At 35.4% G+C, this 21,343-nt stretch overlaps 1 protein-coding gene across 8 annotated transcripts in view; it reads right to left on the minus strand.

Moving 5' to 3' along the window:
* Window positions 1-21,343, minus strand: part of LOC136031809 (uncharacterized) — a 135,644-nt gene that overhangs the window by 15,526 nt on the left and 98,775 nt on the right. For 6 of the 8 annotated variants that reach the window (XM_065711621.1, XM_065711618.1, XM_065711620.1 and 3 more), the window contains exons 5-6: window positions 10,943-11,056; window positions 3,293-3,634 (exon numbers count right to left, since the gene is read on the minus strand). In XM_065711621.1, the coding sequence (XP_065567693.1) occupies window positions 3,293-3,634; window positions 10,943-11,056 (456 nt within the window). The remainder of the gene's footprint in view (window positions 1-3,292; window positions 3,635-10,942; window positions 11,057-21,343) is intronic. The other 2 variants (XM_065711624.1, XM_065711619.1) reach the window with 1 other exon arrangement.

The following is a 21,343-nucleotide window of genomic DNA, read 5'->3' on the forward strand; positions in this document are numbered from 1 at the left end:
CCGTCATTCAAAAATTCTAGTATGTTCCCTGCCCCTGTTACTTTCGGTGAATTCCAGAAAGTAATTACGAATTTAAAACGTGGTAATTCCCTAGGTCTAGATGGGCTCTCCACAAATATTCTGAAAGAACTTGCTTGTGTAATTTATGTCCCATTGCTTCATATTTTAAACGCATCTATATCATCAGGGATCTTTCCAGAAGTATGGAAATCTGCACGAGTTATTCCAATTCATAAGAAAGGTGATAAGACAGATGTAGGCAACTATCGCCCAATAGCTATTCTTTCTCCAATATCTAAGGTTCTAGAAAAAATTATTCAAAAAAGAATTGTATCCTATTTTAATAAAATGAACTTATTTGCTAAAAATCAGTTTGGATTCAGGTCGGGTCATTCCACTGAACAAGCTATTGCTGCGCTAATCTTAGAGATTAATGATTCATTAAATGATGATAATCATGTGTCTGCTCTCTTCTATGATATAAAAAAGGCATTTGATACGCTAAACCATGAAATCTTGATGGAAAAAATTAATAACACAGGTATTAGAGGTAAAGGCCTAGATCTAATAAAATCTTGCCTGCATGATCGAAAAATTCAGGTAGAAATAAATGGACATCTATCAAGCCATATCGTTATGGATGACATTGGAGTCCCCCAGGGATCAGTATTGGGGCCATTACTATTTTTGATCTATATAAATGACCTCCCAAGGTGTTTACCCCAAGATAATAGCTTAGCAGTAATTTTTGCAGATGATACGGCTGTGACAGTAAAAGCTAAAACCCCATCTTTGTTGGTTGAGAAAATGGTGACAGCAATGAAATCTTTGAATAAATGGTTTGCGTGTAACTGCCTAGCTCCGAACTTTTCTAAAACTGAATTCATGATTTTCGGGTGGTCACAGCGGGCGATAAATAAAATTACCATAGATGAGTTAATTGTAAATCAAAGTAGGATAAAAAGAGTACATTCATTTCGTTACCTTGGGATTATTCTCGATGAACTTTTATCTTTCCGTAAGCATTCTGATTATTTGAGATTGAAACTTGCCCATCACTTAGGTTTTCTTCACAGATTGAAATAGGTGTTTCCTTTCTCCATCCTTAAAATTTTATACCATTCTCTAATTGAATCATATCTTAATTATTGCCCCATAGTTTATCTCAACACATTTATGGTCCATCTGCAACCTCTTCAGATAATTCAGAATAAGGCAATTAGAATTCTGGGTGCTTTTGTTCATCGACCTGTGAGACTTAAAAATCTGTCAGAAACCCAAACTTTATCTATTTTTCTCAATATACTTAATCTCAAACAATTGAAGGACGTGCATACAGCAATGTGGTATTATGATATCCAATCCTCAGCAAATTATTTCACTGATTTGGGTATAATTGGGACTCCCACTTCTCCTGCCCAGTGCATCCGCTCCAAGAAGTATCGCCCTCGGCCAATCGGCCAAAAAATTAGAAAGAGCTAGATTCTCAATCAGATACCAGATTCCTCGTATTGTAAATAAACTTAACTTAGTAGATATGTCCCGAAGTTTCAAAAGTAGATTTTCTTTGAAAAAACCTATTTCAAAAATAGTTCTTTGCCTGGATGTCAGGATTGATTAATAATATATTTTAGTATGTATTTTGCTGTGGTGTTCTCACGCTGGGGTGGCCTCCTCTATGATCTCCTACCTTGCATGTTTTTTTTTTGTCTTAGTTGTTTTTCTCTTTTTGGAATTATTAGTATGACGAGACGTGTTTTTCTTTCTATGCATTTGTACTGCCCCAGCCTTACGAGCTCTGCTCTCTGTTGGGGCATAATATTGTTTTTGTATATTTTTGATTTGAATTAATAAATATTGATTGATTGATTGAAATATTGATTGATTGAAGGGAAAAATCTGAATTAATAAGTTCATTATAAATAGGGCTCAAATAAGTATTTTAGTTTTTTTTCGTTTTTTTTTAAAGTAAGTGACTAGGATTTAAATTTTACACTTTTAACAGGAAGTATATACAAATGAGAGATATGCAGGCTTTTTCCTTCTACATTTCGAATGTGCTTGAAACTTAGATGGTGCGTAATTTTTGAGGACGGCAGATCAAAACATTTTCAGGGGCACCCACCTATGAGTTCCACCCCACCTACCCTCTGTACTAAGAGCACATATTTGCTTGTCATTTGGTAGGAGGGTACCTAAAGTAAATAGAGATATTAATCGAAGAATTCTAAACCACTGAACTTTTCAGCCCAGGCACTGGTAAGCGTCAAATTTTCATCGCGCAGGGATTTCTCCTCTACCAAAAACTGACTTGTCAGCAATTATTACAGAGCTTATTCCTGTTCACGGGTGAGTGGTTATATATTTGTACTAATTGTTCTACCTTTAATGGATTTCTGATACATTTTAGGATAGGAGAATCTATGTTCAGGCAAATGGTTATGAAAGGTTTGTAAAAGCAATGCAATGCAGTGACGTAGTTTGGCAATTATTAGCAAACTATGTATTTGGCAACCAGTAATTGACAGATATAGGATTAAATTCTTTTCACCACTACATATACATATTATATTTGATGCTAAGTACCGTAGCCTTAGCTTATACATGTCTAGAAGTAACAACGTAGACAATTAGTTTTAATATTTGGGCAAAATAACAAACATGAAACATTTTCAAACTAACATTATTACTTGGATGTCAGGATATTGAAAATAAAGTTGATTTTAAGAATACTGCATATTTTGAGACCGTCTTCAAGGAACTTATATTTTTTTCTATTTTTTTACTTCTTTTAATTGTTTTTTATGTTTTTGAATTCTTCTCAAGGCGAGCGGCTTTTAAAGCTTTTAGAGAATCATAACCACAATATTCAATCGAAGGCACTCAATCAAAACGTTGTTTCCGCGCAATAACTTCATCGGCGTTGCCCATCGAAGGTTGCTAAAACATTTCACGTTGCCCTAACAACGTTAATCTAATTCACTTTTGAAATTAATATCTTTCCATTAGCTTCTGCAATTTATCATCTCTCTTTGTCATCGACAAAATCAAAGGGAATAGCATAACATGAAAAATCAAATGTACTTCGTATCATAATTAAAAAAAGAAAAAAACTTTATTTTGGAGGAGGAGAAGCTAATTTGATGGTTTTTCCAGGGAGACGGAAAGAGGTGTCTGATACATAAAAATTATGACTTTGTTTGATGAGAGCATGAACTAACTATGGATGTAATTGAGACTTAATTAATTAGTAATTTAATAGTTTCATAGATATTTCACGCTTGATACATACCCTTTCTGTCTGCGTTGCCACGTTGATCTTTTCAGATTTCTTATCACTTTTCACTTTTTTACCAGTTGGAGGTAGCTGCCACTTTGCATCTCCCAAAACATCATTTCTTCTAGGAACTTTGTCTTTCATCTGCTTAATTATCCGGTCTTTTTCTTCAAGCTGCTGCTTTAAAAGAATTCTTTCACGTTTGAGATCAACTATTTCTTCACTAAGACGATTAATGACATCGCTGCTACTTGCAACAGAATCGAGACTGCACAAATTTTGCCGCGAATCACTAAGTGCAAGCTGTCTATAGAAACCGTTCCTTCCACTTGAATCAAAAGGATTTACTGTGTCGGCCTGGAAAAAAATAATGTCTAAATAAAACATTGTTAACCAGAAAGTATAATAGAACACCACAAAGTAAAAAAGAACAAGAAAGTCTAACAGGAAATACTATTAGTGGCACCTACAGCTACTACTACAGCTAAAAACTCAATGCAGCATCAAGTCACCAGAGGCCAACAGACCTGCGTACACTCTTCTGATACCCCATACAAGCTTCACTCTTTATCCCCTCCCAAGAAAATCTAAATTCGTTTAAATTCTACCTTAAGACTTCTTCCAACCTAATTTGGGACAACCCGATTTTTCCAGATGGATGGCAAAGATGAACAGCCTCTGGCAGTCTTTCATGATCCATCTGTAAACGCGCCTTAGCTTTCCAAGTCTTTCTTTCATTATAGCCCAAGAAAGTGGGATAGATCCACTTTTTTTATACAGTTCGTTGTTTGACATACGGTTTTAATTATTCCTAAAAAAATTTCGTATACACTTCCATTAGAAAATATCCATTAAATCTTCCTTATTCTTTCATAACACCTACACTCAAGAACCATACTCGACAACTGTCATCACCAAGGCTTCCCATATTCTAGTCTTAGTTCATAGGCTTATCTTTCTTTTTTTTTTGACTTTTTTGAACAGTGAAAAAACACATTGGGTCTCGGTTTATTCTTATCTTTACATCTTTACTTCATCTATCATAAATATTAATAATACTACCAAGGTAGTATACCAAGCAATACCCAGGTATGTCAGAAATTTTTCAATATTTTACCTATATTCCCTGTTGATTTTATCGCGGTTTAGCGCATTTTCGAAATGTTCTGTTTATCTCTCTTTAACTCTTTCCTTATCATTAATTATGGCCCCATTCCTACTTTGAACTTGGACGAGTCCAGATCGACTATTCCCTCTAAATTTTTTAGCGTGCCAGTACAATATTCTACTATTATGCCGTCTGTCTGTATCTTCCAGATCATTAATTCACATTTTAATTATTCCTCTTACATTCCTCTTATTTTATTTGATGTAGCACTCAAATAGTTCTTGAACAAGCGTCCCCTCTTCACTACTAGACTTAAAGCATTTTCAATAGTATTGTTAGCCAAGTTTCTAAGACACCATCTGATACTTCCCGAACTATTTTCCAAAAATTAGTCCACCCATCTTCAATATTGTCAAATCTACAGCTTATCGGTTTAATATACAGCTGTTCCTGGAACTTTTCTTCGAATTTTATCCTGAAGTCCGCCAACTTCTCGGAAGGTAGCTACCCTTCCTAAATTTCAGCTTCAAATTAACCCTAGACACTACTAGGTTGTTATGTTTACTTTTAGCACCAATAGCAGCACTCGTATACACCCTAATATCTTGTATCGATCCAGCTAGTCTTCGGTTTACAATAAGATAATCAATAAGGTCGGCCGTCTTACCATCATGTAGGTATCATATTAAGTTATGGGCCATTTTATGACTAATTCCTTTATTGAATAGATCTAGGCTGTTATACCTACAAAATTACAGCAGGCTACAACCGTCACTATATTCTTTTCCTACGCCAAATTTACCAAGGCTATAATAACATCTATCCCTATTTCTACCAACCAGACCGAATCTAGAGGAGGAGTGGGCAAAGATGGCAAGCGTCCCGGGCGACAAAATAGAGTAAAATTGCAATACATGTGGGCAAAACCGTAATACTTAACAGTATTAATGACGAAGAGGGGGACGGAAAGTCTGAATTTGCCAAACACCCCAGCACCCGCCGAAAAAACTAACTCTGGCTCTGCGCCTAAAATACAATTAACATTCCCTGGACAAAACGACCCTGTTTCTATCCGGGATGTTTTACATTTGTTCCTGTAGGTGTAAGTAAAATTTATCTGAGTCACTACTACCTCCATCAGTCACTTCTTTAAAGGCTTATAGTACAATGGTAGATGCCTTGTATTTTCCTGCTACAAAATGAGCAGCTACCATTTTATCATTAATACCTGTCCACCCTAAGCAAGAGCAGCTCCCTTATTCATCATGAACCACACTTCCTACCAATGCGTCCCATGCTTCTATAATACCTAATAAATAAATACGTTCCGAAATACACAATTTCATCATTCCCACCCCCTGGAATATGAGTTACAGAAACTTCTAACAAGTCCAGTTCAAAACGTCTGGGCTCGTCTCTCATAATACTTGTGCGTTAGTTTTTTTTTTACGTTGTAACGTTGCAAGTAGCAATTTTCGCATTACTTAAATCATTGGAATTATTATGACCTATGGAGGAGAAATGGGTCCCCAACCAGCGCAGGACAGGACTAATACACCTTGTCGCATAAATACAATCAATGAAACCACAAGAAAACTGTTTCCGGCAGTTTCAATACTTTATTTACTTTTCACTTTGCTCAAAATATAATTGAAGCGTGGCTCAACTTAACCACGAGAACAAAAGAGAGTTAAAAGAATAACATTGAACAAGACAAGTTACAAAAGCAAAGAGCACAGCAAACACTAAAACTGAAAATCATTACAACAAAACTGAGTATTTACAAGCAAAATCTTGAACACCTGAACTTAGTCCAACTTCAAGACGGGTGACCGTTAAACCGTTCCACCAGTACATTCTTTCAGGTTTCTACAGCCCTAGCAAGAAATTAATTCCGGCAAATTACTCTATTTGCCAAGAGGGGATGGGGGGGGGATTTGAGCTGCTTCCATGTAATGTTGTAATCGCTTAAATTAAAAAGAAGTGATCCGGACTATCAATTCCTAAAACGATTCAAAGTGTTAATCAGGTCAATAAGGTGGCTCTGAGAATCCCATGGAATATGGATGGCGCCAAAAATTAACGAATTAATAGATAAATAATTGGTTGATTATCCATATTTAACAACCCTTTTAAACCAAAAAATGATGAATCAAGTTCCAAAGCCCACTCATGTGAAACTTTTAGTACAGGCTATTTATATGGATTAGAAACCACGATAAAATTTGTCATTAGAATTAAAAGAATTGAGAGGCAGAGGGGCAGAAAGAATTCTGTATGTATTTTTGATTAAGTAGGTAGCTCGATAATAAAAAAGTAAACATTTCACTTTTTATTCTACTAAAAAACTAATATTTATTAGCTTTTATTTTACCATTATTTACAGCATAAAAGAAGTAACCGCTTACTACTCAAAACTAGTAAATATAGAATTTAAATAAAAAACACTCACATGAAAATGAGCCTCGTAGGACTCCCTCCCCCTATCCATTGGCATGAATCCTTAACGGAAAAAAACATGCTTGGAAGAAAGCAAGTTGACGGAGCATTCAGCAACTTCAAATGAAATCTGCCAAGCTTAACACTCTACAATTTACCTTTTAATATACTCAGTGTAAAGCATTAACCGTAATTTAATTGAATTCTGTTACCAAATCAACATGAGACCTGTCGAAACTAAGCGTTAACCTAAAACAAATTGTATAGTCGAAATCTGCCATGAAATATGAAAGTTCTGAAGGGATGAACAGATGCAGCATATCATTACAGCGCATTCAGAGCCTATCTGCTCAAACTATAGGCTGGATTTGTTCTTAAGAAAACCCTCGTTTTACTAACAATTATTTTTAATTTCGCAAATCATGGACACCCGAGAACGAACATATGATTCAGCATAAAGCACTTCGAGTGATATAATAATGAGCTTTCCCAGCTGGAATATCTTTTTTATAATTATCAAGAGGATGGAAGAGGAGCATGCGTAGCGGTGTAGCCTCAAGCTGCTTGGTGGTGCAGTAAGTTGTTAGTAGATGTAATAGAAGTAGTAATTAATAAACTTTGATTTGATTGAAACTCAATTCTCTTTTTGCTAATACCTCAAGTCCTAGCCAATTTTAGAAACCAATAAAATGCTTTTTATGACAGTAACATCCGTATCACCTCTATTCGCTCAATCGGTCCTTCAGTTTGTTTTGGAACATATAGGTTCTCATCAGTGAATTTGTGACAGGGCTAGATTTTCAACAAGATTTAAAACTTTTTCCACACTAAATGAATTTAAATTAAACATATAAAAATACGTATATATTAACAACCTGGCTATTCTAAAGAAAAAATGAACGGAACACTTTATTTACCTTTGATGAAGGGATAATGTATTTTTTTATTTGACAATATTGTGATTTTCCCTTACCGGGACGACCTTTATCTCTCTCCTAATAAGTTCTTTAATTCTTCTTGTTTTATTAATAGTCTTATTGTTTTGTCTTTTAATATATGATGAAATTTATTTTATAAATTCGTTTCTAACTTAGCTCTCTATTGACTCCGTCTTTCCGTTTTCATTTGTTTATTTCATATCTTTTAAATACCGGAAGAGTTATTTCCATCATCAAAAAAATTTAATTGAAATGACACAAACTCAAATAATTAAAAATAATTTAAGTCATAGACACATTTTCATCAGAAGGTACAAACTGATCGTCTTTTAAATTTTAACATTTGGGTAAAGTTCATTAATTATCTTCATTTGAAGCAGTAGGATAAACTTTCTCTACATATTATTAGTTTTTGGCAGAGGTCACTTGGGTTCTCACAAAATTTTATTATATCAAAATTTTCAACAAATACTTTTGTTAATATATGCCTCTATAATATTGCTATACTTCAGCAACGGGATATTATCGAAAGAATTTCTTTGCTCTTTCTTGTGCAAAGTAGAATCCCTTTATGCTATCCTTTTAATAAGATATGTATTCAAATACCATACGGTGTTCAAAATGGAATCAAACCAGCATCTAGCAAAAGCTACTTAAAAAGAGCTTTCAAGAAGCTCATAAGATTTGCAAAGGTTCAAACGATTATGCCCATTTCATTTCAAATTTACAAGTTAATATTGGAATACACAGCATATATTTAGGAGGTGTTTTTAAGCTTCCTTCGGGAAAAGGAAGTGGGCTGATACTACAGAAGAAATTTTGTTTGAGGTTTTTCTTTACTTAGTGCGAATAAACGAACAGTACTAATTCCTTGTGTACAAGTAAGTAAATGAAGCTCATTCAAGAATAAAACAAGGTACTTATTAATTAAACGGAACACACTTAAGTTTTACGCTCTGTAAAATATAAGACAAACCAGTCTCTTTCTCTGGTTCAGTATATGCTCGGTGGTAATCAAATTAGGGCGGGAGAGAAAAACTACAATCCATATATATTTTAACTAAGTATTACAGGTGGTATTTTGGTTAGGTTAGGAATCATTCAATATAATACGTTCTGAGGGCCCGGTTTCCATAATTCTCTGTTGTAGTTTCCATAATTTTGTTACTAAAGTATTATATATTCATCATATTTAGGTATATTTCATTGGAATTACCTAACTTCTTGGGTGTGTTCTGTATAATCAACAAGTACCTAAAACAGAGCAATTTTTTATTTTCTCGCATCAATACTAATACCCAGTATATTGGGTCTGGGTTATTGCAGAAATGATACTGCATAATCCACCCTTGAACATATTGGCCTTTTGAGCTATGCACTATACTGAGCGACTCAACGTTTTGAAACAAGGTGAAAAAATTAACAAAAAGTGTACTAGACCAAGAAGATAACTTCAACAGGCACTGACAAGACTGCTAAAGTGACCAATTTGGGGAGATTAAATTGATTTTTTATGGCTAGCATAATAACAGAGCAAGAGACTAGGAAACCATTGGATATTGGTCCCGCAATTTATAACCAAAACATATAGAATGAATACATATTTACACAGGAGTGGGTGCAAGCGGAGGTGGTTCGATTGGAAAAATTGATCCATCATGCTGTAAAAATGTAGCTTTTTAATTCTTTATGAGGTTACGTTTATGATGGTTATAATCTATCATTGAAAAAATATGGATGTGATTATGTTCATCCACAGGGTTGACTACTGACGTTCTTTCAGAAATATTAATTAATCGTGCCTAAGAATGCGATTTTTAATCTCATGACCCCTCCTCCAGGAAAAAATCCTCCAATTCCCCCAAGGACTTGGCCTTTATGATGGTTAGTATGATATTTACAATTAACTACTTAAAACATAAGGCTATGCTCATATCTGCCCAAAGTGACAGCAGGTCCCTATAGCCCCGTCTGTCAATAGGGATCATTCCCACCCAAAAATTAAGGTATTGTGGCTTAAAAATATACTTTATTAATTTTTTGATGCCTCTTCCAAGGAAAATTATCTAGTTACCTCTAGACCCTGACTTTTATAAGTTCGGTCTATAATCGTTAGTATATCCAAGCATTTATTTGAGACATATGTCTTTTGGTCCTTTCAACATTTTTGCGAAAACACCTTTTTTTTCTGTGAATAGATTACGTAAGTAACATAAGCATACGTAATAAATACGTAAGCAACATAAATACGTAAGTAGAGTTTCGTAATGAGAATTATAACTCAATTTTATTTTAAGGTAAAAATTACACAGAAAATGGATACGAAGATTCAAAATCTCAAAACTTCGAGACTTGAAATATACAAATGAAATGGATACAAATCACCCTTTGAGCCATGCATTATACTGAGCGACCCAATACCTTTAAACATGGTAAAAAATTGACGTAAAGTGTGCCAGACCAAGAAGTTCAAATGACTTCAACAGACACCGACAAGACTGCTAAAACGACCAATTTGGGGAGATTAAATTTATGTTTTATGGCTAGCATAATAACAGAGCAAGTGACTAGAAAACTATTGGGTATTCATCCCACAAATTATAACCAAAACATATAGAATTTTCAGTTATTCAAGACATTCGCAACCAGCGTATAAAAGCAGCAATAAAATAATGCGCAAAATTATCTGAAAGCTAGGCGAACCAGTCATGGATACAACAAAAATATTTTCAATGCGGTGAAAGCTTTTTAAGCCAAGCTGCTTCAATCAGTTTATGAAACTAAGAGGAAGGAGAAGATCAAGTTTTATTTTAAATATTAAATAAACTTTTATTTAATATAGAATGAAATATAATTACCAGAATGAAAAGATGCACGATGTGGTGTGCTCACTTTGACTCTTGCTAAGTAATTTAAAACCTTCTAAATTTACTATATCCACCTCAATCCCTTCTCCCTTCAAATTGCATTGACTTTTAATGAATTTGTGTAGCATAAACTCACTTCTTAAATTAAAAAAAAATTAAGTTTATTTAATATTTATTTAAAATATTTTCAATACAGTGAAAGCTTTTTAAGCCAAGCTGCTTCAATCAGTTTATGAAAATAAGAGGAGGGAGAAGCTCAGGGTAAGAAAAGTGCAGCAGACGATAAAAGGAAATGAAATGGATTGAAGATAACCTGCATAAGCACTGTTCTTAGACGCAGTAAAAGCATTTTTATACTGGTTAGATCATCAGCAACACATGCATCTGAGCTTGGAATAGAATCTGCTTTGGATGAGCCAATGACCCCCTGGAAATAAATAAACTTAACTTAGTTCCATATAAGACAAATTATATTAACATTAGGCACGTACATAGGACCTTAGTCTGGAAGATTTCTAAAATTTCGGTGAAGAGATGGGGCTTTGAGTAAATGCAAAAACGAGCAATTACAGGTATATATACAAAAAAATTTAAATTGTCAAGATTGGGGAAGAGAGGGTGGGCCATGGGCCCGAAATCAGAAATAATGCGTACAATCTTTACACATAGGCAGGTTGGATGTCTTTTATAGTTTCCTCACATTTTCGTGATTGTTTTTTTTGCCCCCTCACTCTCGCCTCCGTCGAATCAATCACACGACAAGAAACATTACCGATAAAATATAATATAAACTGCTAGTCCTTTATGTACAAGTATATTGATTCAATGGCATCAAATCAGAAAGACGTTGTGGGAGGCGAGTGATTTTACGAAAACAGAGATATAAAAAAATATTTTTTAAATCTAGGTAGAAAGAGATTTTTTTAAACTAAAATACAAAAAGCTACTTTTCAAACAGTTCGTGGTAACGAACTGTAGTAAGGAGCGACCCGGCGCAATAGTAACCGAAACTCTAACAAACGGAATTTGATATCAATAGTTACATCAAAATAATTGAATTTTAATGCTGATTTTAACTATTTAAGTTTTATCAAGTTTAGTCTTACCCATCAAAAGTTACGAGCCTGAGAAAATTTGCCTTATTTTAGAAAATAGGGGGAAACACCCTCTAAAGTCCTGGAATCTTAACGAAAATTACACCATCAGATTCAGCGTATCAGAGAACACTGCTGTAGAAGTGTCAAGCTCCTATCTACAAACATGTGGAATTTTGTATTTTTTGCCAGACGACAGATCACGGATGCGTGTTTATTTGTTTGTTTTTTTCCCCAGGGGTGATCGTATCGACCTAGTGGTCCTAGAATGTCGGAAGAGGGCTCATTCTAACGGAAATTAAAAGTTCTAGTGTCCTTTTCAAGCGACCAAAAAAATTGGAGGGCGCCTAGCTCCCCTCCCAAGCTCATTATTTTCCCTAAGTCACCAGATCAAAATTCTGAGATAGCCATTTTCTTCAGCATGGTCAAAAACCTAATAACTATGTCTTTGGGGACGACTTACTCCCCCACAGTCCCCGTGTGAGGAGCTGCAAGTTATAAACTTTGACCAGTGTTTAAATATAGTAATGGTTATTGGGAAGTGTACAGAAATTTTCAGGGGGGATTTTTCTGTTGGTGGGAGGGGTTTAGGGGAGGGGTTAAGTGGGGGGATCTTTCCATGGAAGAATTTGTCATGGGAGAAGAGAATTTCCATTAAGGGGGTTCAGGATTTTCTATCATTATTAAAAAAAAAACGATGAAAAAATATATATGAAAAAGTTTTTTCAGCTGAAAGTAAGGAGCAACATTAAAACTTAAAACGAACAGAAATTATTATGCATATAGGGTTCACCTCCTCCTAATACCTCACTCTTTACGCTAAAGTATTTTTTAGTAACTTCAACTATTTATTCTACGGCCTTTGTGATTCAGGGGTCATTCTTAGAGAATTGGGACAAAATTTAAGCTTTAGTGTACAAAGTGAGATGTTGACGAGGGGGAGACATATTCGTAATAAGAACATACGCACAAAGAAGTTCGTTACGTAAGTTGTGTATATTTTTTACTAATAAAAATGTTCGTAAAAAATTAAAAGTTCTAGTTGCCTTTTTATTTAACCAAAAAGTTGGAAGGCAACAAGGCCTCCTCCCCAACTTCTTTTTCTCAAAATCGTCCAATCAAAACTATGAGAAAGCCATTTAGAAAAAAAAAAATGCAAATTTGGTTTTAATTATTCATGTGCAGAGAGCCAAAATCATAACATGCATTAATCCAAAACGTTCAGAAATTAAATTTAAAAAAAAACAAGTTTTTTTAACTGATAGTAAGAAGCGACCTTAAATTGAACAGAAATTACTCCTTATATGAAAGAGGCTGTTGCCTCCTCAACACCCCACTCTTTACGCTAAAGTTTTTTTTTTTTACTGTTTTAAAAAGTAGAGCTGAGAGAAAGAGTCAATTCAACCATGTCAAGATTGATCTGACCCCCGTTTCCCCATGGAAAAAATTGAAGAACTTGAGATTTAAATACTCAAGTTTTTCATCCCTTGACCTCATGGAAAAATCATCACAAAAACGCAATCTTTAACAAGAATTTAATCCATAGTCGCAAGAATCATAATTTGCTACCTTTTACAACACGTTGAACAGGTTAAACCTCCAAACCTTTTGCTCAGGGAGAAATGAGAAAGTTTAGCAAGAAAAATAACAAAGTTCAAAAAAAGAAAAGAAAACAAATAAAAGGAAAGAGACTTTAAATATTATAGAAAGAAACAGCTATTTTTCTAACTGCGTTTTTCTGAGCGACCAACCATCAAAAAATACTCTGCTTCTTTTCTAAATATCATCTTGTTCTGTTATATATTCTGCATTAATCCAGAGGCGCCATTTGTGCCAAATCTTGGGGTGGGCATGGGGCATTTGACAGAACTTGAGACTTTTATTATGAATCTAACCTACTTTCAAAGTTTACAATGATTAATAGCAAATAGCGTAATTACCCCAAGGGTCGTCAGGTAATTACGCTCTTTGGCTAATAGGCGTGCAGTTAGTTCAAATCATTTGAACAGAATGGATTATGTTGGACATAATGGATAATTATGGCCGGAAAAGGGCCCTTTGTGGTGGAAGCTTGGGCCCCCATGGAAAATCTAGGGTGGGCATTTGCCCACCCCTGAACCCCCCTCCAAATGGCGCCTCTACATTAACCAACATCACAGGCTAACTTAGCTATATTGGTTAGCATATTTAAAGCAGTTGGAAAAAAATGCAGCCAAGCAAATTGTTCACGCAAAGTCACAACGAAAAACTTTAACTGTAAAGAAAAACTGACACTTCCAGAAAATTGCAAGATACATCAAACTAGTTTCTATTTCTTTTTTTCAGAGCAATTACTGCTTTGCTTTCAACAAGCCTTGAGCAACTTATGCGTGGGACTTTTTTCTATGGAAGGGGAGGAAAAAATTTCAACAATATGACAAGAAATGCACTACCTAGATCATTTATGCGCGGGAAAATATTAAACAAATAAACAAATAAAACACTAAACAAATATATATCTTGATACTTCTAACCTTTCTAAAAATCCCTAAATCAAATGGCATTCAAGGAATACAGCGTTGGTATATCTGTGACTAAATTAGCTAGGTTTCATTATAACTTTTTTTTTTCATTATAATAGTATATATAAATATATACTATTTATAGTATATATTGCTAATATTTTGCAATTGCTTTTACAAATTTAGTACAGGGCTCCAAAAAATTATTACTATTCCGGCAATTTTCAAATTTTATTTTTAGTTATTCGTTCAACTTACATTTTTTTTTTTTTTTTTTCTTCAATGTTAACCTAAATGGGTTTTTGGGTCTGATAAAATCTTTAACGGTTGATAGATGCATTCAGTTAAACTAAAAAGTAGACAATTAAAGGTACTGTATTCCTTTTTTGTGTTTAAATTTAATGGTTGAATACTACCAGACGCAATGCAAATTTCTCGATTATCTTCCCATAAATCTACATACGCTTTGAATTCACTGTGTTATTGCTTGTTTCCATATCCAGTTTCTTTTATGGTTAATTATAAGGGTTAGCTCTATCATTTTCCTTTTTCCAGTGACGTTCGGCACGTAACGTCGAAATGGGTTACATATATCAGGGTGCATCTAAATAGGGTGGTTCTGGTCACAATCCTTAAGGTGAGTTTGGATTGGTGGTCGGTTTTAACCACACTGACCATTTTTGTTAGGAATAGGGAAAAGAGAAGTTGACTATTGGTTTCAGCCACCTTTTCATTTGGAGTTTAAAAAGGCCGTTTTCTCGCATTTTCATTTTTTAATTAGCCTTCCAATATGTCTGTAAAATGCCAAAAGAGAACAGGGCTTTATAGGAAGATTTTTTTTTTGTCTTTTAAAAAAAGGAAAATATTTTTGGCTAGAAAAGTTGGTACTTGTGTATTATTCAGAGCGCACTCAATAAGTGAAGTTAGCTTAGGTATCTTCTATCACTATGCGTTCCTTCTCGTAAGAGTATAAAGTCATGTTGTGTCCACTGACGCATTGTTTTGTTGTGGGTAACAACCTCTTATCCTGGAGAAATAGAATTGCCTCTTTTTCAGTCTTCAACAAATCCCAAATCTTCATTTTAAAATCCATGTTCAGCCACTATCTTCTATCACTATGCATAGCAAACTAAATTGAGTTTTGTCTTTGTGGCTATGAAACCGGTTTCTTTCAAAAAATATAACTGCATCGTATTTTTTTTCTCTTTTCACCTGAAGCCTATCTCCAGTTAAATTTAAACGGGAGATACTAATTTTAGCCGTGTTGACCCCAATGGTAATAAAAAACTGCTTCATATTCAGTCATTCCTCATCTACATACCTACTATTAAGAAAATTTGTTAGACACACTACACAACAATTAGTATATAGACACAAATTAATTACCACATACATTATACATCAAAATGGCATGTTTTTATTTTGGATGAAAGAGCTTAATATTTACTTCACGCAACGCTACCATATTTATTACCCAATGTCAAAGTACATTTTTAAGTCTAGCACAATTGACTTATACAAATAGCCAACCGTGTTTTTGCCTTTTAAAACTAGCGTGTCTAATCTAATGACTGGCAAAAAAAAAGAAAAAAAACTCGTCTTAGTTGGTTATTAAAAACTAACTAGTTAAATATATATATATATATATATATATATATTTCTTGTTTACTTTTGTTCTATCAGCCTGACACAAAATTGCAGTACTAGCAAGGCCGTATCCAGGGGAAAGTTGGGAGATTTATACCCCCCCCCCCTCTCCCGAAATGTTTGTCAGACACACAAAAACATAACAAAATGCATATAAACAAGTTTTGATGCGTTTTCTATAGTTTTTGTGTAACACCCCTTCCGAAAAAAACATCCTCGACATTTTATAATTTTACTTTCGCGTAATAGTTGAAATTAAGCTTTAAACATCGATGAGATTACGGTTTCGAACTTTTCTGAACCGTCGGAAAGGCATGAAGAACGTCCTGTTTTTAGGGCAAGTATAGATCATTCTCCGCGAAATAAAACCATAGTTCTGGCTGGTGAATGGATAGATGTGAAGCTAATAAATTCTATGATATAAGAACCTTGTCCTTTCATACAATTAAATAAAAAAATAAGTTTTTTTAAATGAAAGTATGGAGCAACATTAAAACTTAAAACGAACAGAAATTACTCCGTATATGAAAGGGGCTTTTCCTCCTCAACGCGCCGCTCTTTACGCTAAAATTTGACTCTTTCTCTTAACTCTACTTATTAAAACAGTAAAAAAACTTCCATTCCCAAAATTCCATTTTTTAGAGTTTCGGTTACCATTGAGACAGGTAACGAACTTACTACAGTTCGTTACCACGAACTGTTTGAAAGACCATGCAGGCTATGCTTTCAATTTTGAAGAAAAAAAATATTTGTTGTCCAAAAAGCCTTTAATTTTTTGTCATTTAAAATAAAGAAAGAGTGAAGAAAAAGAATACATAGGCTCATCGGCTTTGCCCATAAGGGTAGGAAAAAAAACGACACCTATACTACTGATTTGGTTAGTTAATTTCAAACGTCACTTAATTTCCACCAATCTCATAGCACTGGAATAGCACTGGAACATACAGCTTTTGGAGTCTGTTTTGCTTAACACATTCTTATTATAATTTAAACCTCCTATTTATCAATAGTGACTTCTAAAACGCCAGAAGACCAATTTAAAGGAAATAGAACGTCATTTGTGAAATGTGTAAACACTATGTTTTCCTTCAGAACCGTTTCTTTGAGTCCAAATTTTCATCGGCGACTTCAGAAACCATCGATTTTTAACTTTGGTGTAAATTAGTAATTATTTTATAAGTTTAACTGGTAGGGAGCTGTATGCAGTAGTTATGAGATATGCAAGAGTTACAATTCTAAAAAAATATTTGACTATACTGCTGTGGGGCTGAAATTTATATGTCATAGATTGTCCACAAGGAAGTATCCAGGCGGCTCGGTTACCTGTTTTGAACCCTCCCCTCCCCATCCGAAATTGTTGTCTGACTTAAAAAAAAAATTAAAAAACATACATGTAAACAAATTTGTGATAAATTTTTGTACCCCCCCCCCTCCGAACAAAATCCTGGGTATACCCTTGATTTTCCAGTGCATGTATGTTTTTTTATTATATTGTGAATGGCTGTTAGTTGACTTGACAAAAACGAACAAGAGCTAAGAGCTCATATGGCACTTGTGAGGAGGCGAGAAGATCTAAGAGCCAAGAGATCATATGGTATGAGCTCTAACAAAATTCTATGAATCAATAGATTGATTTAAAAAGGAAAATAAGAGGCTTAATGCCAGTCAGGATTTAAAATAAGAGCTCTGAGTCACGATGTCCTTCTAAATATAAAATTCATTAAGATCCGATCACCCACTCGTAAGTTATAAATGCCTAATTTTTTCTAATTTTTCCTCTCCCTTTAGCCACCCAGATGGTCGAATCGGGAAAACGACTTTATCGAGTCAAATTGTGCAGCTCCCTGACACGCCTACCAATTTTAATCGTCCTAACACGTCAAGAAGCAACGAACTCGCCAAATCACTGAACCCCTCCCCCCAACTCCCCCAAAGAGAGCGAATCCAGTACAATTCTGTCAATCACATATCAAGGACATTTGTTTATTCTATCCACCAAGCTTCATCCCGATTCCTCCACTCAAAGTATTTTTCCAAGATTTCCCCCTCCAACCCCCAAGCTCAAAAGATCTGGTCGGGATTTGAAATAAGAGCTCTGAGACATGAATTCCTTCTAAAAATCAAATTTCATTAAGATCCGATGATCTATTCGTAAGATAAAAATACACTAATTTTCACGTTTTCCAAGAATTCCGGTTTCCCCCTCCAACTCCCCCCAATGTCACAGGATCTGGTCGGAATTTAAAATTAGAACTTTAAAGCACAAAATCCTTCTAAATATCAAATTTCGTTAAGATCTGGTCACCCTTTCGTAAGTTACAAATACCTCAATTTTCAAAATTACCCCCCCCCCCCCCAATTCCACCAAAGAGAGCAGATCCGATCCAGTTATGTCAGTCACGTATCTTAGACAGGTTTCTATTCTTCCCATCTAGTTTCATCCTGATCTCACCGCTTTAAGTATTTTCTAAGATTTCCGGTCCCCCCAACTGCCCCCCCAATTACGCTTGATCCGGTTGAGATTTTAAAATAAGAGATCTGAGTTACGAGGTCCTTCTAAATATGAAGTTTCATGAAGATCCGATCACTCCTTCGTAAGTTAAAAATACGTCATTTTTTCTTATTTTTCAGAATTACCCCACCCCTCCAATAGAGCGGATCTATTCCAATTATGTAAATCACGTATGTAAGACTTCTGCTTATTTTTCCCAACAAGTTTCATCCCGATCCCTCCAATCTAAGCGTTTTCCATGATTTTAGGTTCCCTCACCCCAAACTTCCCCCAATGTCACCAGATCCGGTCAGAATTTAAAATAAGAGCTTTGAAACACGATATTCTTCTAAAAATCAAATTTCATTGAGATCCGATCACCCGTTCGTAAGTTAAAAATACCTCATTTTTTTCTAATTTTTCAGAATTAAACCCTCCCCCAACTACCCCAAAGAGAGCGGATCCGTTCCAGTTATGTCAATCATGTATCTAGGACTCGTGATTATTTTTCCCACCAAGTTTCATCCCGATCCCTCCAAACTAAGTGTTTTCCAAGTTTTAGGTTTCCCCCTCCCAACTCCCCCCCCAATGTCACCAGATCCGGTTGGGATTTAAAATAAGAGCTCTAAGACACGATATCCTTCTAAACATCAAATTTCATTGATATCCGATCACCCGTTCGTAAGTTAAAAATACCTCATTTTTTCTAATTTTTCAGAAATAACCCCCCCTACTACCCCAAAGAGAGCGGATCCGTTCCGTTTATGTCAATCATGTATCTAGGACTTGTGCTTATTTTTCCCACCAAGTTTCATCCCGATCCCTCCACTCTAAGTGTTTTCCAAGTTTTAGGTTTCCCCCTCCCAACTCCCCCCCCCCCAATGTCACCAGATCCGGTCGGGATTTAAAATAAGAGCTCTAAGACACGATATCCTTCTAAACATCAAATTTCATTGAAATCTGATCACCCGTTCGTAAGTTAAAAATACCTCATTTTTTCTAATTTTTCAGAATTACCCCCCCCCCCCCCAACTACCCAAAGAGAGCGGATCCGTTCGGATTATGTCAATCATGTATCTGGGACTGGTGCTTATTTTTCCCATCAAGTTTCATCCCGATCCCTCCACTCTAAGTGTTTTCCAAGATTTTAGGTTTCCCCCCTCCAACTCCCCCCAATGCCATCAGATCCGGTCGGGATTTGAAATAAGAGCTCTGAGACACAACATCATTCCAAACATCATATTTCATTAAGATCCCATCACCCGCTCATAAGTTAAAAATACTTCATTTTTTCTATTTTTCCGAATTAACCGGCACCCCCACTCCCCCCCAGATGGTCAAATCGGGAAAACGACTATTTCTAATTTAATCTGGCCCGGTCCGTAATACGCTTGCCAAATTTCATCGTCCTAGCTTACCTAGAAGTGCCTAAAGTAGCAAAACCGGGACCGACAGACAGACCGACAGAATTTGCGATTGCTATATGTCACTTGGTTAATACCAAGTGCCATAAAAACAGACGTTTGAAACTAAAAAATGCAACAATTAAAAAACGAGAACTAAACGAGCCTCAAATTTTTCGAACACAAAGCAAAAAGGTGGTGTTTTTTCAAATCCTTATTCCTGAACTGAAGACGAACTAGACCTACGTTGCCTGGGCAACGTGAAGTGTTGCAGCAACCTTTGTCCGGCTTCGCCGATTAAAGTGTTGCGAGAGCAACACTTTGGTTTTGTTTCTTCGCTATCGGTTAAATGCTGAAGTTGTCAAAACTATCAAAGCATTCAAAACGGCATATTCAAAGCAGAACACAATCAGTAATCACATGATCAAATTCTTCAGCGTTGAAAAAACAACCGCAAAAGAATATCGGAAGAAGGGACTAAATTGAGTTTGCAGCCAGTTGAACTTTATCCTTTTCAATCGTAGACATCGTGACCGATGGAAACTTGGAACATTATCTTATATAATCTTAGTATTATAAAGCTATCTGTAACTTTTCAGGATCAAAAGACCATAGATGTGTACCAATTTGCACAAATTTTTAGCCCTTCATGAGCCTCCTCTAGCAACCAATTCTTACTTACAAGTCCCTCTCCCGTGATATAGATCAAGTTTACCGGAAACAAATATTGGGTACACCAACTAGCAAAAGTTGCAAACCCTCTCGTAACTGAAGATCATTGTAGCGTAACAGCTGATTATTATTTACAACTCCCCTACATGTCTTACAATCGGGAACCAAGTTGTTCTTACCATCAATTACACCAGAAACAGATAATAGGTACACCAATCAGCAAAAGTTGCAAACCCCTCATTGCCAAAGATGATTATAAGCTAATAGTCGACTGTTGCTTGAAAGTCCCCCACAAATCTCACAATTGGTATCGGCCTATTTTCGGTTTAAGTGTGTACCTTACCACTGGAGTTGTCAACCCCTTGAAACTTTCAAACTGATGTATCTCATGAAGGAATTTTTGTACCAAAAAATGGTTGACATATACTTTGATCAGCTCATCAAGGTCTATCGATTGCCGTTGAAAAAAAAAATTCTATCTGTCTTAGTTCAAAAGTTGACTTTTTTGGCAGAGGCCAACTTTCTAACACCGCCACTTAAAAAGGAGCAAAGGATAAGCTCTAATTTCATTAGCAATGAGAGAACTTTTAAAATTTAAGAGGCATATCGGATACCATTTCTCTATTGCAATCCCAAGTAGAAAAAAAGAATGGTAAAGTCAGCTGAAATCACGAACAGAAATGGGTAGAAACAATAGATGGCAGCACTTTCGTACCCGTCGGAAAATCGCACTTTTTTGTTTCTGTAAATTTTTCTATTTATCACTCAAAGAAGATATATTGGCTGTGGGGCCGGGGAACTGCCGCATATATTTAACACTTATAGATTTTAGTCCATCTTCAATTTGAAATTGGTGCCTGCCTGCTAGAACGGAGCTTTCCACTCGAAAGCAGAAACATGATTTGA

Source organism: Artemia franciscana, chromosome 10 (assembly GCF_032884065.1).
Source record: "Artemia franciscana chromosome 10, ASM3288406v1, whole genome shotgun sequence".
In the NCBI taxonomy this organism is placed as follows: Eukaryota; Metazoa; Arthropoda; class Branchiopoda; order Anostraca; family Artemiidae; genus Artemia; species Artemia franciscana.